The sequence below is a fragment of the Pseudophryne corroboree genome, chromosome 3 (assembly GCF_028390025.1).
Source record: "Pseudophryne corroboree isolate aPseCor3 chromosome 3, aPseCor3.hap2, whole genome shotgun sequence".
Taxonomy (NCBI): Eukaryota; Metazoa; Chordata; class Amphibia; order Anura; family Myobatrachidae; genus Pseudophryne; species Pseudophryne corroboree.
This window is the reverse complement of record NC_086446.1, coordinates 540,925,746-540,940,929: the sequence shown is the minus strand read 5'-3', so window position 1 is coordinate 540,940,929 and position 15,184 is coordinate 540,925,746. Positions and strand designations below refer to the sequence as shown.

The 15,184-nt window shown below is 46.7% G+C and overlaps 1 protein-coding gene and 1 long non-coding RNA gene across 3 annotated transcripts in view; one reads left to right on the top strand and one right to left on the bottom strand.

The window, feature by feature from the left end:
• The window catches only part of ARL16 (ADP ribosylation factor like GTPase 16), a 56,161-nt gene extending 50,903 nt beyond the window's left edge, over positions 1 to 5,258 (top strand). For both annotated transcript variants that reach the window (XM_063961193.1, XM_063961194.1), the window contains 3 exons: positions 3,666 to 3,782; positions 4,405 to 4,520; positions 4,691 to 5,258. In XM_063961193.1, coding sequence (XP_063817263.1) covers positions 3,666 to 3,782; positions 4,405 to 4,520; positions 4,691 to 4,856 — 399 coding nt within the window. In that variant the 3' untranslated portion in view covers positions 4,857 to 5,258. The remainder of the gene's footprint in view (positions 1 to 3,665; positions 3,783 to 4,404; positions 4,521 to 4,690) is intronic.
• Positions 1 to 15,184, bottom strand: part of LOC135056257 (uncharacterized) — a 68,327-nt gene that overhangs the window by 29,936 nt on the left and 23,207 nt on the right. The gene's annotated exons all lie outside the window — the stretch shown is intronic.

The window sequence follows — 15,184 nt, the reverse complement described above, 5'->3', positions numbered from 1 at the left end:
GACTCTCTTGCGGGAGCCCACACTGGTGGGGCCACGTCGAAAGGTTGTATCAGGATCAGGTCTGGTTTCCCCTGTCACAACAGGGAGAAGGCTTTTATTCAAGCCTCTTCGTGGTCCCGAAGCCAGACGGCTCGGTCAGACCAATCCTAAATCTGAAATCCTTCAATTTCTACTTAAAGAAATTCAAATCCAAGATGGAATCTCTCAGAGCAGTGATTTCCAATCTGGAAAAAAAAGGAGTTTTTTTTCATGGTCTCAGTAGACATAACGGAGGCCTAATTACATTTCCCTCCGCATTAGGCTTACCTGAGGTTTGCAATTCAGGGTTGTCATTACCAATTTCAGACGTTGCTGTTTGGTCTGTCCACGGCTCCAAGGATTTTCACCAGGGTGATGGCGGTAATGATGGTTCTCTGTCTCTAGCAAGGAGTCACAATTATCCCGTACTGGGACGGTCCCCTGATAACGGCGAGGTCAAGGAACCAGTTGGTGCAAATCATTGCTCTCTCCCTGACAGTTCTTCAACAACATGGTTGGCTCCTGAACTTGCCGGAATCACTGTTGGTCCCAACGACAAGGATGTCGGTTTTGGGAATAATACTAGAAGAGCTACAGAGAGTTTTTTCTTCCAGGGGAAAAGGCTCTGGAGATCCAGAGTCTGGTCAAACAAATTCCGAGACCAGCAAGAGTGTCAATTCATCAATACATTCGGTTGCTGGAAAAGATGGTTTCGGCCTACGAGGCCACTCAGTTTGGCAGGTTCCATGCCAGGGTGTTCCAGTGGGTCCTGTTGGACAAGTGGTCCGGTTCCCACCTACACATACACCGGATGATAATCCTGTCTTCCAAGACCAGAATCTCACTCCTGTGGTGGCTGCGCAGTTCTCACCATCCTAGAGGGGCACAGGTTCGAGATCCAGGACTGGGTCCTAGCGACCACGGATGCAAGCCTCCGAGGCGGGGGGGCAGTCACACAGGGGGAAAACTTCCAAGGAAGATGGTCAAGTTAGGAAATTTGTCACCACATACACGGTCTAGAGTTAGGGGCCGTTTTACAACGGTTTTCTACAAACGAAAAGCAGAACAGCAATGGCAGAAACCATAAGGATTTTCCGCTGGGCGGAAAAACATACAAGCACTCTGTCGGCGATGTTCGTTCCAGGAGTGGACAACTGGGAAGCAGACTTCCTCAGCAGACACGATCTCCATCCAGGATTGGGGAGACCTCCTCCAAGTAGCATTCGAAGAGGTGACATGTCGTTGGGATTTCCTCAAGTAGGAATGATGGCATCTCGTCTCAACAAGAAGCTTCAGAGTTCCAGGTCAAGGGACCCTCAAATAGGAACAGTGAATGCATTGGTGACACCGTGGTGTTTTCAGTCGGTATATGTATTCCCTATGTTTTCTCTCGTTCCAAAAGTTCTGGGTTCATAAAAAGGAAATTCGAGCAAGCCTCATGGTCCCAGTCTGGCCAAGGAGAGCTTGGTATCCAGATCTCAGGAATTACTCATAGGAGATCCCTGGCTTTTTCCTTTGCGCAAGGACCTGTTATGGCAGGGGCCGTGCGTGTATTAGGACTTATCGCGCTACGTTTGACGACATGGCGGTTAACAGCCAAATCCTAGTCCGTAAGGGTATTCCCACGGAATTAGTTCTCCACACTTATTCGGCTAGAAAGGGGGTAATATCTAAACATTACTACCGTATTTGGAGAAAATAAGTTTCTTGGTGTGAATCCAAGAAGACTCCTATGGCTGAGTTTTCAGCTAGGACGTTTTCTACAATCAGGTGTGGATGCCGGCCTAAAATTGGGCTCAATTAAGGTTCAGATTTCAGCCTTGTCTGTTTTCTTTCAGAAACAATTGGCCTCCCTTCCAGAAATTCAGACTCTCGTGAAGGGTGTGTTGCACATCCAACCTCCATTTGTGCCCCAGTGGCACCAAGAGATATTAATGGGGTGTTGCAATTCCTTCAGTCACGTTGGTTTGAACCTTTTAAGTAAGGAGGAGTGAATTTCCTCACTTGGAAAGTGGTCGTCAGGTTGGCCTGGGCATACACAAGGCGAGTGTCTGAGTTAACGGCCGGGTCTCACAAGAGACCTTATTTGATCTTCCATGAAGATAGAGCAGAGTTGGAAACTCGTCAACAATTTCTACCGAAGGTGGTTTCTTCTTTCCACATGTACCAACCTATTGTGGTGCCTGTGACTACCGACGCCTTCGCTGAGTCAGTCTCTGCATGTGGTCAGAGTTTTTGAAAATTTATGTCGCCAGGACGGCTCCGTTTAGGAACACAGGCTCTTTTTGTCCTGTTTGCTCCCAACATGATTGGGTGTCCTGCTTCCAAGCAGACCGTTGCGCGCTGGATCTGTGGTACGATTCAGCATGCTCATCTCACGGCAGGATTGCTGTTACCGAAATAGGTGAAGGCCCAATCTACTAGAAAGGTGGGCTCGTCCGGGGCGGTTGACCGGGGAGTCTCGGCATTGCAACTTTGCCAGTGGCCTTTTAGCAAACAATTTGGCTAAGTAATACAGTTTAATATCTTGGCCGAAGTTGACCTCACGTTTGGTCATTCGGTACTGCAGAGTCGTCCGCACTCTCCCGCCCATTCTAGAGCTTTGGTATAACCCCATGGTTCTTGATGTGACCCCAGCATCCTCTAGGACGTATAAGAAAATAGGATTTTAATACCTACCGGTAAATCCTTTTCTCTTAGTCCGTAGAGGATGCTGGGCGTCCGTCCCAGTGCGTACTATATCTGCCGTGATTAATTGTGGTTACACACATGTTGTGTTACGTTTCTTGTCAGCCAGGTGCTGCAATTGTTCATGCTGTTGGCTTGTATTCTGTGGAATGCCACGTTCTGCGGCATGTTTGTGGTGTGAGCTGGTAAAATGTTCACCGTGGATTAACAATAAATCCTTTCCTCGAAATGTCCGTCTCCCTGGGCACAGTTCCTGTAACTGGAGTCTGGAGGAGGGGCATAGAGGGAGGAGCCAGTTCACACCCATTCAAAGTCTTAAAGTGCCCATGTCTCCTGCGGATCCCGTCTATACCCCATTGTTCTTGATGTGACCCCAGCATCCTCTACGGACTAAGAGAAAAGGATTTACCGGTAGGTACAGGTTGAGTATCCCATATCCAAATATTCCGAAATACGGAATATTCCGAAATACGGACTTTTTTGAGTGAGAGTGAGATAGTGAAACCTTTGTTTTTTGATAGCTCAATGTACACAAACTTTGTTTAATACACAAAGTTATTAAAAATATTGTATTAAATGACCTTCAGGCTGTGTGTATAAGGTGTATATAAAACATAAATGAATTGTGTGAATGTAGACACACTTTGTTTAATGCACAAAGTTATAAAAAATATTGGCTAAAATTACCTTCTGGCTGTGTGTATAAGGTGTATATGAAACATAAATGCATTCTGTGCTTAGATTTAGGTCCCATCACCATGATATCTCATTATGGTATGCAATTATTCCAAAATACGGAAAAATCCCATATCCAAAATACCTCTGGTCCCAAGCATTTTGGATAAGGGATACTCAACCTGTATTAAAATCCTATTTTTGCATGGTCTATCTCACCTCCGGATCTAATGCTCATGACAAACATCTTGATTGACACAAAGTTATGCAATTCTCTGCTGTAGGTTGGTACTAACCTGACAGATCTGACGATACAAAGAACGCGTGTGACTGTGCGAGAGGTGGGTGGATCCATGGGACCGATCTGGCCCAGTTACTACAAGGACTGCAGGACTGTGCTGGTGAGTTAATATCCAGCTATCCTATTACCAGTACCTCTGCTGTAAATGATAACTACAATCCCAACAGGTGTCTGTGTTCTTATTTAGTAAATAGCTCATAGTTTGTTCTCATCTTTAATTTGAATGAACCTTTATAGCGCTCTATATTCCCTTGCAGTTTAGTTGCTATACTTTCATTGCTTAATTACCACTTTGTCCTAATTACAAATATAGTACACATAAAGTAGAAGCAGATTCAATTAGAGGCGAGTTGCCTGCAGCAGCTGTTGCTGCGCTCATAAGCACCATTATGGTAGCCTGACTTCTGCTTGCATTTCCATAGGCTGCAAGCAGTTATCAGCTACAGAGACACATCCCACAAAGCCGATGGGAGCCGTTCTGATGGCAGCTTGTGGGTAACTGAATCTGGCCCTTAGAATGCTAGTGACACACAGGTTTTGTGGGTATAATGCAAGAACCAGGGCAGGTATCTTGGAGCAATAGCGGTGGTTAATTTATGTTGTCTGTAAGCATAACATAAACTGGAGATAAGAAAATGTTAATCTGTGTGAGGGCAATTATCTCACCAATGCATTCTACATTCAGATATTTATACTATCACTGAATTTCTACATGTTTCCAGTTCATTGTGGATGCTGCTAACCCAAGCCAGGTGTCTGCATCCTGTATCCAGCTCCTGGCTGTTCTCTCTGCTCATGATCTCGCCACGGCGTCAGTGCTCATTATCTTCAATAAAACGTAAGTAGTTCTGTGAGATACACGTTATTAGTCACAGGCCCCAGAAACATCTCAGAATACACACATACTTCAGTCATAGCGCGGTTATGGCCACTATACAATATTAATGTGCAAGTCAGACCCCCAACTATTTGTAAGTGATTAATATGTGTGGATCTGTCTACTTACAGGGATCTGCCATGCTGTATGTCATTGTTGGAAATGAAATCATTGTTCAGATTGGACGACATAATAGCTTGTGCTAAGCAGCCAATTACTGTTGTGGAAACAAGTGCCCTCAAGGGCACGGGACTGCAAGACGTGGTACAGTGGCTGCATTCCTCTAGTGGCCACTAAGTATAAGGCTTAGGTGGGTTCCCTCTTCATCTCACCCTCATCACTCTGAACCATTGACAAAACAACAAATAAACGTTTTGAAGCTCACATGGCGCTTGTCAAAATCTGCACTGCTTTCCTAAAGCTGCATTACAGCTGGATTACAGATAATAACGAGGAGCAGCTAACAAGGCAGTTGGATAGTTAATTTCATTGTGTTCTGTACTAGTTTAGGAAGTGTGTGTAACTGTATATACTTGTGTGTGTAATATGTGTTTGTATACAGTACTGTTGACTGATACTGCATAACACCCGTACTGTAATGCCTTGGATGCATGAAGTTGTTCACCATTCTGTTTATCACCACCATTTGTTTATCCCTTTTTATAACATAAGTAATTGACTATAAATTTTATTACTGTTTTTGTCTTTTTGTGTAAAATCTATACGCATTCCATCCTGATATAGGCGGTAATGGCTCCTGCTACTTATCTCAACAACAAAATCACATGTGTAAAGAGAGAAACATTTGGGCATGTTCATGTTAACCCTGCAGTAGAGAAGAAGAAACCTACAGGCAATTAGGCGGGAAACACATCTGTTTACTTACACACAATATTACAAATAAGCTTTCTGTTATTTATATTGGTAACCAAGTGCTATATTACACTGTGGCTTGAGTGTGTGTATATGTATGTGGATATTGTGGAATAGATTTTTAGCACATTGCATGCATGTGCGCGGTCACAATGTGAAACATACTATGTCACCTACATCACGTCAATATGTGCTGTCAGTAGCGGCTCTTGCCACGGGCAAGCAGGCTTTTTGCCCGGGGCGCCGCTACCCTGAGGGCGCCGCCGTGGCAAGAGCCGCTACTAATCCTCCCTCCCTCCCCGGCTGCAGCGAGCGCCCGCAGCAGCCGGCGTCCCTGACTGACGCTAGAGGTCAAAATGGACCCCTAGTGTCAGTGCGGCACTGCTATGGGAGAGACGTCATGACGTCTCTCCCATAGAGAGGAGCTGGCGCCCGGAGACAGCATCAGCAGGAGCGAGGCTGGTAAGTAGGAGCCAGGCTGGTAAGTATTGTTTTTTTTTCTTTTAGGCTTTGCAAGCGTCGCTACTACTGGGGGCACATACAGGGGGCACTACTACTGGGGGCACAACTACAGAGGGCACATACTGGGGGCACTGCTACATGGGGAACAGCTACTGGGGGCACTACTATAGGGGGCACATACTGGGGGCACTGCTACAGGGGGAACAGCAAATGGGGGCACTACTACAGGGGGCACAGCTACTGGGGACAGACCTATAGGGGGCACATACTGGGGGCAATGCTACAGGGGGAACAGCTACAAGGGGCAGATCTACAGGGGGCACATGCTGGGGGCACTGCTACAGGGGGAACAGCTACTGGGGGCAAATCAAATGGGGGCACAGCTACAAGGAGCACTGCTACAGGGGGCACTGCTACAGGGGGCAAATTAACTGGGGGCACAACTACTGGGGGCAAATCTACAGGGGGGCACAGCTACAGGGGGCAAATCAACTGGGGGGCACAACTACTGGGGACACAGCTACTGGGGGCAAATCTACAGGGGGGGCACAGCTACAGGGGGCAAATCAGCTGGGGGGCACAACTACTTGGGGCAAATCTGGGGGCATAGCTACTGGGGACATAACTGGCCACAACCCTCCCCTATGAAGCCACGCCCCTATTTTTCACGAGCTGTTTTGCCGCAGGGGGGGCGCCAGTGGAAACCTTCGCACTGGGCGCCGCAAGGTGTAGAACCGGCCCTGTGTACTGTACAATGTCAGCTTGTAACATGTCGACTTTGTTACAATGTCAACATCTAACCTAACTGTAATCTCAACATTTTCACTATGTAACATGCCATATGTGGACATTTTTTGCGTATGCTAATGGTTTAACATGTCTGCATAGTAAATGATGATGATTCATTGTCTCATCCCACCAAGGTTTCATCATCCTGCTTAACATCAGCATTGGGAAATTCATTTTAAATTGATCAGCTATTATGTGGAAGCAATTATCAGATCCGTACATTGTACTCTGCAGAGACTATACTTGTTGCCGATCACTGTCCTCAGCCCAGATAACCTTATATATATAGCAGGATAGTCAGCTAACGGGAGTATCCCCACATGATATTAATCTATGGGCTTGTACCAGTCCGTCAGCAGCTTTTATTAAATACATAACATTTCTTTTTCATCCACTAGGGGTCACTGGAGTACTCTTGGGATATGGACGGTTCCGCAGGAACAAGGCACTGAATAAATTAAATTTGGAACTACTCCTCCCCTCCATATCCCAGAGTATCTCAGTGTTTTTTCGGTGCTCACAGTAGCAACAAGGCTTGTGTGGAGCTTATCCACACTTATTGGATTTTTGATTTTTCTTTTTTTCAACTGTAGGCGTGGGTCCGGGATAGTGGAAGCTGCTACAAGCAGCTGTGGTGTGTCGGGCCTCTCTGAAAGAGCTCCCTCACAACCACGTGCAGGAAAGGCTGGACGGAGCTTACAGAAGAAGCCCCGTCATAGCCCTCACCACAGGGTCCAGGTATGTTGGGACGGGGCGGTCAGCTCACGCTGCCGCCCCGATGTGTGGGGACACTGTGTTTATGTGCGAGCCGCCCGCCGCCGCTACCTGGTTACCGCTGCCTCCCGCCGCTCCCTGAGCCGCACCGGCCACGTTCTTCATGCATAGGCCGCTCCACGGCTCTATGCAGCGCGCTTCCCGGCTCCCTCTTCAGCGTATGTAAGCCCCGGCTCCGTGTAATAGAGAGCGGTACACGGAGCATATGGGGGGGGGGGGGGGGGGGGGGGAGCACACAGCAAGGAGGGAGAAGTGTGTTCTTAGCAGCAGAAGCGCTGCATGTGTTATTAGAATAGGCTATTAAGCCTTTTGTTAACAAGATTCACTTATATGTGCAGATGGGAGTGTAGGTCTTACACTAAAGGTTTGAATACAACATAAGTATGTTTTTATTTAAATCTGTTTGGATAAGTTATAAGTCTGCACTTTGTGTTATACTGTAAGCATGAGGGATATATTTACCCATGCTTCCTGTTTTTTTTCCTGTTGTGTTTCCAGAATTTCCTGCACTACATCTCTACTCCATTGAAGGCGCAGGGTTGTAGGGGGATTTTGGGATCAGGTTTCATATTGCTGGCGTGCACTGCACTTGGCCAGATATATATTTATAGAGACACCTTAGTGCTATTTACTGAGTCGCTTAAGTTGTCTGTCTTTGTATTTTGTATTGTCTGTCTGCATAATGAGTAAGACACCAGCAAAAACTAAAAAGCAGTTTCACTGCAAGGTCTGTAACAGTGTGTTACCGGATGTATCTTCCACATGTACAGTATGTTTTGTGAATTCAGCTACAAATACAATTTCCGCTCCGGTTTCAAAGCCAATTTCATCCCCGGACCCTCCATGGGCTATGCTAGCAGATGTCCTGGCTGGATTGCAATCAGAATTGGCCGCCACTCGGCAAGAGCGGGGGGCGGCAAGATCGGAGTCTAGGGTGAGACCACTAGAACTACCGGAGGGGTCTCAGCCTTACCAAAAGTCCAAGTCCTCTTTGGGTAGAAGGGATAAGTTTAATTTGTCTTATAATTTACCGGTTTCTGCTATGTTGCTTTCTGACGATTCTATGCCAGACCTCATGCGCAAGATGAGGGTGAGGAGGGCGAAGTAGACCAGCAGTCAGTTGGTGACGATTTTGACAGCCCGGGCATTGATAATCTCATCAGAGCGGTGCGTCAGTCTCTGAAGTTTACAGAAACTGAGGAGCCTCTAACAAATGATGAGGTCGTCTTTACTAAACGACAGAGAACTCCAATGTGTTTTCCTGTTTCGGAATCTCTTAATAAGATGTTACTAGAAACACGAAAGAATCCGGATAAACGGTTTTCTATACCTCACAGATTTAAGTCTAGTTACCCGTTTCCAGAGTCTGTAACAGCTACATGGGAGAATCCGCCATTGGTGGATTCGTCTGTGTCTAAACTTACAAAGAAATTAACCATACCAGTACCAACTGCTACTACGCTTAAGGACCCTTCAGACCGTAAAATAGAAGCTATGCTAAAGTCCATGTATATAGCAGCAGGGGTGTTGCTTAGACCTGGGTTGGTTGGCATTTGGGTAACTAAGGCGCTAATGGTATGGATAACAGAACTCAAGTCTGCCTTAAGTGATGATCACCTTATACTTCTCGCTGATCAAATTTGGGATGCTGCTGACTATCTATGTACAGCTTCTACTGACGTCTGTCAGCTCACTTCTCGCCTTTCATCATCGCTAGTTACAGCACGACGAGCGCTCTGGCTGCGTTCTTGGCAAGCGGAGGTCAAAAAAGGTATAGAGGCGTTACCTTACGGTGGCGAGAAGTTGTTTAGTCCTGAATTGGACAAATGGATTTCTGAGGCCACGGGAGGAAAGTCTGTTTTCTTACCATTGCCTCCAACAGTACCTAGAAGGAGATATTCTGGACCTGCGTTCAAATCCTTTAGACCTCAGTCCTTTCGCGGGGCGTGGCAGAGGAAAGGCCACACCTGGTAGACGAGGTCGGGGACGTGGTTTCCAACAAACCAACACCACTCGTCAGGATGCTAAGGTCACCGGCAAGCCAGTGGCATGACGGGCTCCCAGCCCATCTCGGATCTCCAATTGTGGGAGCACGCCTTCAGACGTTCCAGTTGGCGTGGCTTCAGACGTCCACAGATGGGTGGATCCGCAATTTAGTCTTAAAAGGTTACAAAACAGAGTTCGAATGTCTCCCGCCAATGCGGTTTTTCAAGACAGGACTGCCTGTGTCGGACGACAAGAAGGCGGTTCTGCAGATTGCCATTCAGTCTCTGCTGGATGCAGCAGTTTTGATTCCGGTCCCTGTACACCAACAGGGTCAGGGTTATTATTCCAGTCTGTTTGTGGTACCGAAGCCGGATGGCTCAGTCAGGCCAATATTGAACTTAAAGGGTCTCAATCAGTACGTCACTTACTACAGATTCAAGATGGAATCTCTGCGTTCAGTAATTGCAGGTCTAGAGCCACAGGAATTCATGATTGCACTGGATCTCAAGGATGCGTACTTACACATTCCGATTTGGCCACCTCATCAGAGGTTCTTGCGGTTTGCAATACGGCAGAACCATTACCAGTTTCAGGCTTTACCGTTTGGCCTCTCGTCAGCGCCTCGGGTATTCACCAAGGTGATGTCTGTGATGATAGCTCATCTCAGATCCCTGGGAGTGATAATAGTTCCGTACTTGGACGATTTGCTCATCAAAGCTCCGTCTCAACAAATGCTCCTCCAACAGGCGTTGCTAACATACAATGTACTGGTTCACCACGGTTGGATTGTCAACTCTAAGAAATCACATCTAATTCCGTCTCAACTACTTCAATTCCTAGGTATGATTCTCGATACGGTAAATCAAAGAATTTACCTACCAGAACAGAAAGTACAGGTCATTCGTCATCTGGTACAATTAGTGCTCAAGCCACGCACAGTCTCGGTTCATTTGTGCATTCGCCTCTTAGGCACAATGGTGGCGGCTTTCGAAGCGCTTCAGTTCGGAAGACTTCACTCACGTCCTTTTCAACTGGATGTGCTTGCACAGTGGTCGGGCTCGCATCTGCAGATTCACCGCAGGGTGAGGTTGTCTCCACGGGCCAGAGTGTCTCTACTCTGGTGGCTCAAAGTACAGAATCTAACCGCAGGGAAACGGTTCGGCGCCTGGAATTGGATAATTCTCATGGCGGACGCGAGTTTCAGATGCTGGGGAGCTGTAGTTCAAAATTATCAGCTCCAGGGTCTCTGGGCGGATCACGAAAGATTGCCGTCTATAAATGTCCTGGAACTCCGGGCAATTTACAATGTGCTACGACAAGCAGTGCACATGCTTCGGTCTCAGACTGTTCAGGTGCAGTCAGACAATGCGACGGCGGTCGCATACATCAACAAACAAGGAGGAACGAAAAGCCGCATGGCAATGCGGGAAGTAGCTCGAATCCTCAATTGGGCCGAGTATCACCAAGTGATATTGTCGGCAGTATTCATTCCGGGAGTGGACAACTGGGAGGCGGATAATCTCAGCCGTCGGGATTTTCATCCAGGAGTATGGGCATTAAATCCAGAGGTGTTTCACATGCTGGTCCAGAGGTGGGGTTACCCTCAAGTGGACCTGATGGCATCTCGCCACAATCATCAAACGCCCCAGTACGTGTCCAGAACGAGAGATCCAAAGGCAGTGGCGGTGGATGCTCTCACAATCACGTGGCCGTACAGCCTCGTGTATCTGTTTCCACCGTTTCCGCTGCTCCCTCTGTTGCTAAAACGGATCAAAAGAGAGTCCGTCACAGTCATACTAGTGGCGCCTCATTGGCCTCGGAGAGCTTGGTTCTCGGATCTCCGTGGACTACTCGCAGACGATCCTTGGCCGCTCCCACTACGTCCGGACCTGTTACAACAGGGTCTGTTCCTTTACCCCGATTTAGCGCGGCTGCGTTTGACGGGGTGGCTGTTGAGACAGCCCTCTTAAGAAGAGAGGGCATTCCAGAATCGGTTATACCAACCATGTTACAAGCTAGGAAGCCGGTTACGGCAGCTCATTATTACAGAATTTGGCGTGCCTATATAGGTTGGTGTGAAGCTAGGAAGTTTCCAACTTCATCTTTCAAGTTATCCCGTCTTTTGTTATTTCTACAGATGGGGTTAGATGGAGGTCTGCGTTTATCCTCACTAAAAGTGCAGATATCTGCGTTGTCAATTTACTTTCAAAGAAGATTGGCTCTATTGCCGTCGGTACACACTTTTCTGCAAGGTGTCCTCAGAGTACAGCCTCCATTCACTCCACCTACTGCACCATGGGACTTGAATCTGGTTTAAGATTTCTTCCAGTCTTTATATTTCGAACCCTTACAACAAGTGGATATTAAGTTTCTCACTTGGAAAACAATTTTTCTCCTAGCCTTAGCTTCGGCAAGGCGTGTTTCAGATTTGGGTGCCTTGTCATGCAAGCCACCGTATTTAGTGTTTCATGATGACAGAGCGGAACTTCGGACGAATCCCGCTTTCCTACCAAAAGTAGTGTCCTCTTTTCACATCAATCAACCAATAGTAGTTCCTGTGTTAACAGGAGATTCTGGAACCTTGGATGTGGTACGCGCACTACGCGTTTATGTATCCCGAACGTCTACAGTTCGTAAGACGGATACGTTGTTTGTTCTCTACGATGCTGCCAAGATGGGTTGGCCAGCTTCTAAGCAGACCTTATCCAGATGGATAAAACTGACCATACGTCAGGCTTACCTTCATGCTAGGTTACAGCCACCTACATCAGTAACAGCTCATTCCACACATTCTGTGAGAACGTCATGGGCAGCTGGTCATGGAGCTTCTACGACACAGCTTTGCCGTGCGGCTACATTGTCTTCAGTGCACACGTTTGTGCGCTTTTACAAGTTTGATACTTTTGCGGCATCAGCATCTAGCTTTGGCCGCCTAGTGTTACAGGTGCCAAACAGCTCTCCCGCCCACGGGGGAAACTTTGGTACGTCCCAAGAGTACTCCAGTGACCCCTGGTGGATGAAAAAGAAAATAGGATTTTGGTACTTACCAGGTAAATCCTTTTCTTTGAATCCATAGGGGGCACTGGACGCCCACCCAGAGCAGTTTTACCTGGTTTGTGGTAAGTTCAGAGAATCTTATGGTAACACACTCTCACCGACTGGTTCAAATTATCAAGTTCTATCGGTTATGGTGTCAACTGTTAGTTGTCAGTAACGTTATGTGTCAACTTTATTGTTGTCCGTTTTGTTATATGTAATTCTCCATTGTCAACCTCTCTATAGCTCCTGTTCGGCTCAGTAAAAAACACTGAGGTACTCTGGGATATGGAGGGGAGTAGTAGTTCCAAATTTAATTTATTCAGTGCCTTGTTCCTGCGGAACCGTCCATATCCCAAGAGTACTCCAGTGCCCCCTATGGATTCAAAGAAAAGGATTTACCTGGTAAGTACCAAAATCCTATTTTTTTTTAAAGTCATTTATTGTTCAAGCACAGTTTAACTTTGTTTCCTGCTGTGTGACCTGCATCGGCGACTCTGTAAATATTGCCGCAAAATGTATCTTACACAAGTATGTTGTCACCTGACCACACTAATGATACACTCTCAGAACCTGCCTAGTCTGGCCAAACACCAAAGGGTTCTATGTTTACGCATATTGTGACGGCCTGTGTACAAGCAATACTTTTTGAGAATTCGGTCATGATGATTTCATTTTATTTATCTACTACCCTTAACCTCCCCCCCTCCCCCAAAAAATGTTACATAACAGAATCAGATGATAAAAGTGCTGGGAAACCACTGATATTACCCACAGGGCTCTACACCTCTTTGTTCCAACTGCTTTGTTCTTTTTAAAGAACATAGGAACAATGGGCTAGATCAGTGGTTTCCAAACTGTTATGAATCACGGCGCCCTAGAATATCAGAATTTATTTTACGGCACCACTAGGCCAAAAATTTCTTATTGAGAAATTTAGAAAGAAATATTACATTAAGTAGATCGTGTTTATATGTCATCCTTAGGGTCAGTTGTGTGGTGAGGGACAAGATTTGCTTCTGTTTGGCCACATATTTTATGACTGGCATGCACTAGCACTGGTTTTGCCTATTATATTGACCATGAATAATTTGAATTGGTCCTGGACCACCAACCCAGGGCACCGCTGCAAGTGTCCCAAGGCACCCCAGGGAGCCACAGCACACAGTTTGGGAACCTCTGGGCTAGATGCATCATCGCTTAGAAAGTGATAAAATGGAGAGTGAAAAGGTGCCAGCCAATCAGCTCCTAACTGCCATTTTTCAAACACAGCTTGTGACATGGAAGTTAGGAGCTGATTGGCTGGTACTTTTTCATTCTCCAGTTTATCACTTTCCAAACGATGATGCATCTGGGCCAGAGTATTGTCTACAGGGTTCTTCTTTTCTTAAGGAAAATCAACAACTTTTAATAAAGTTACTAATGTAGTGATGGTGTAATCATGTCTGTACCTAAAGCTCCCAAAGCTACCATTCTGGTACAAACTAGAATCTTTGTAAAAGTACTGTAATTATATTCCCTTAGCTCTGTTAAAAAAAGGAAACATTTGAATATTATAAATGGATATTTTATTGTGACTTAAAGCGAGGCTGAACAAGCCCTGAAGCTTGGTTGCCAATGCTCCTAAAGTATAAATACCATAAATAATCTGATGAGTGTGTGTGTGTGTGTGTGTGTGTGTGTGTGTGCGTGTATGTATGTATGTATGTATGTATGTGTATATATATATATATATATATATATATATCTATAACACACACACACATATGCGGTGTAGCTAAACTCAAACTGTGTATTTGCTTTTCTCTAGCATCCTTAAGGGATATTGGGGACAGATTAGTACGATGGGGTATAGACGGGTCCAAAGGAGCCAGTGCAGTTTAAATTTCGTCAACTGGGTGTGCTGGCTCCTTCTCTCTATGCCTCCTCCTACAGGTAATTTTAGAAAAAGTGCCCTCAGGAAAGGATGCACACTCTGCAAGCTCCAGAGTTTTTCTTCAAATTCCTGCCCCGTAGGAGTTAGGGTGGGAATGGTCACCGGCCTCTTGAGGTGCAGAGCCTCTTCCCCGCTGCAGGACCTTTGTCCTGAGGGGCTGTTTGTTCAGCGGGCATGGCACCTTGGCTGGCGCAGCCGCAGCATGCCGCACACCCCTAACGCTGCCTGAAGATGATCATCGTTAGTGAGTACACACCGGGGACCCCACTAGAGCGGTCCCCCGGTTAACTGTGCGGCAGAAGCATGGGTGAGGCGTATGGGTCCCTCCTTGGGGGGCCCGCTGTAGCCCCTGCGTGAAACTGGCTAATATACCTTGTACCAAGCATTTATGTGAGGCTACAAACACTTAGGAGACATGGCCAGTATAAAGATTACACAGTAGCCCCGGCGCCATGGCGGGGGGGGGCGGAGCTACATCAGAGCGTGCTCAGCTGCATTTTGGCGCCTTCCTCTGCATAAACAGCAGCAGCCTCACACAGCTCCTCCATAACGGTTACACACTGGATCACTGGTACCGGGTGTAGAGGGGGAGATCCGCTATATTGTGCACAAATATCATCCCTCTGAGGGAATTTCAAAGACAGTCTCACTGTTTAAATGTATATGAGAAACGCTGACAGCCTCACTGGGGCTGTGCAGTGTTGGGGGCGCTGGTGTCCTCTTTCCTGTGTCTCCTCTCACATGCAATAGGGCAGGCTAGTATTGTATT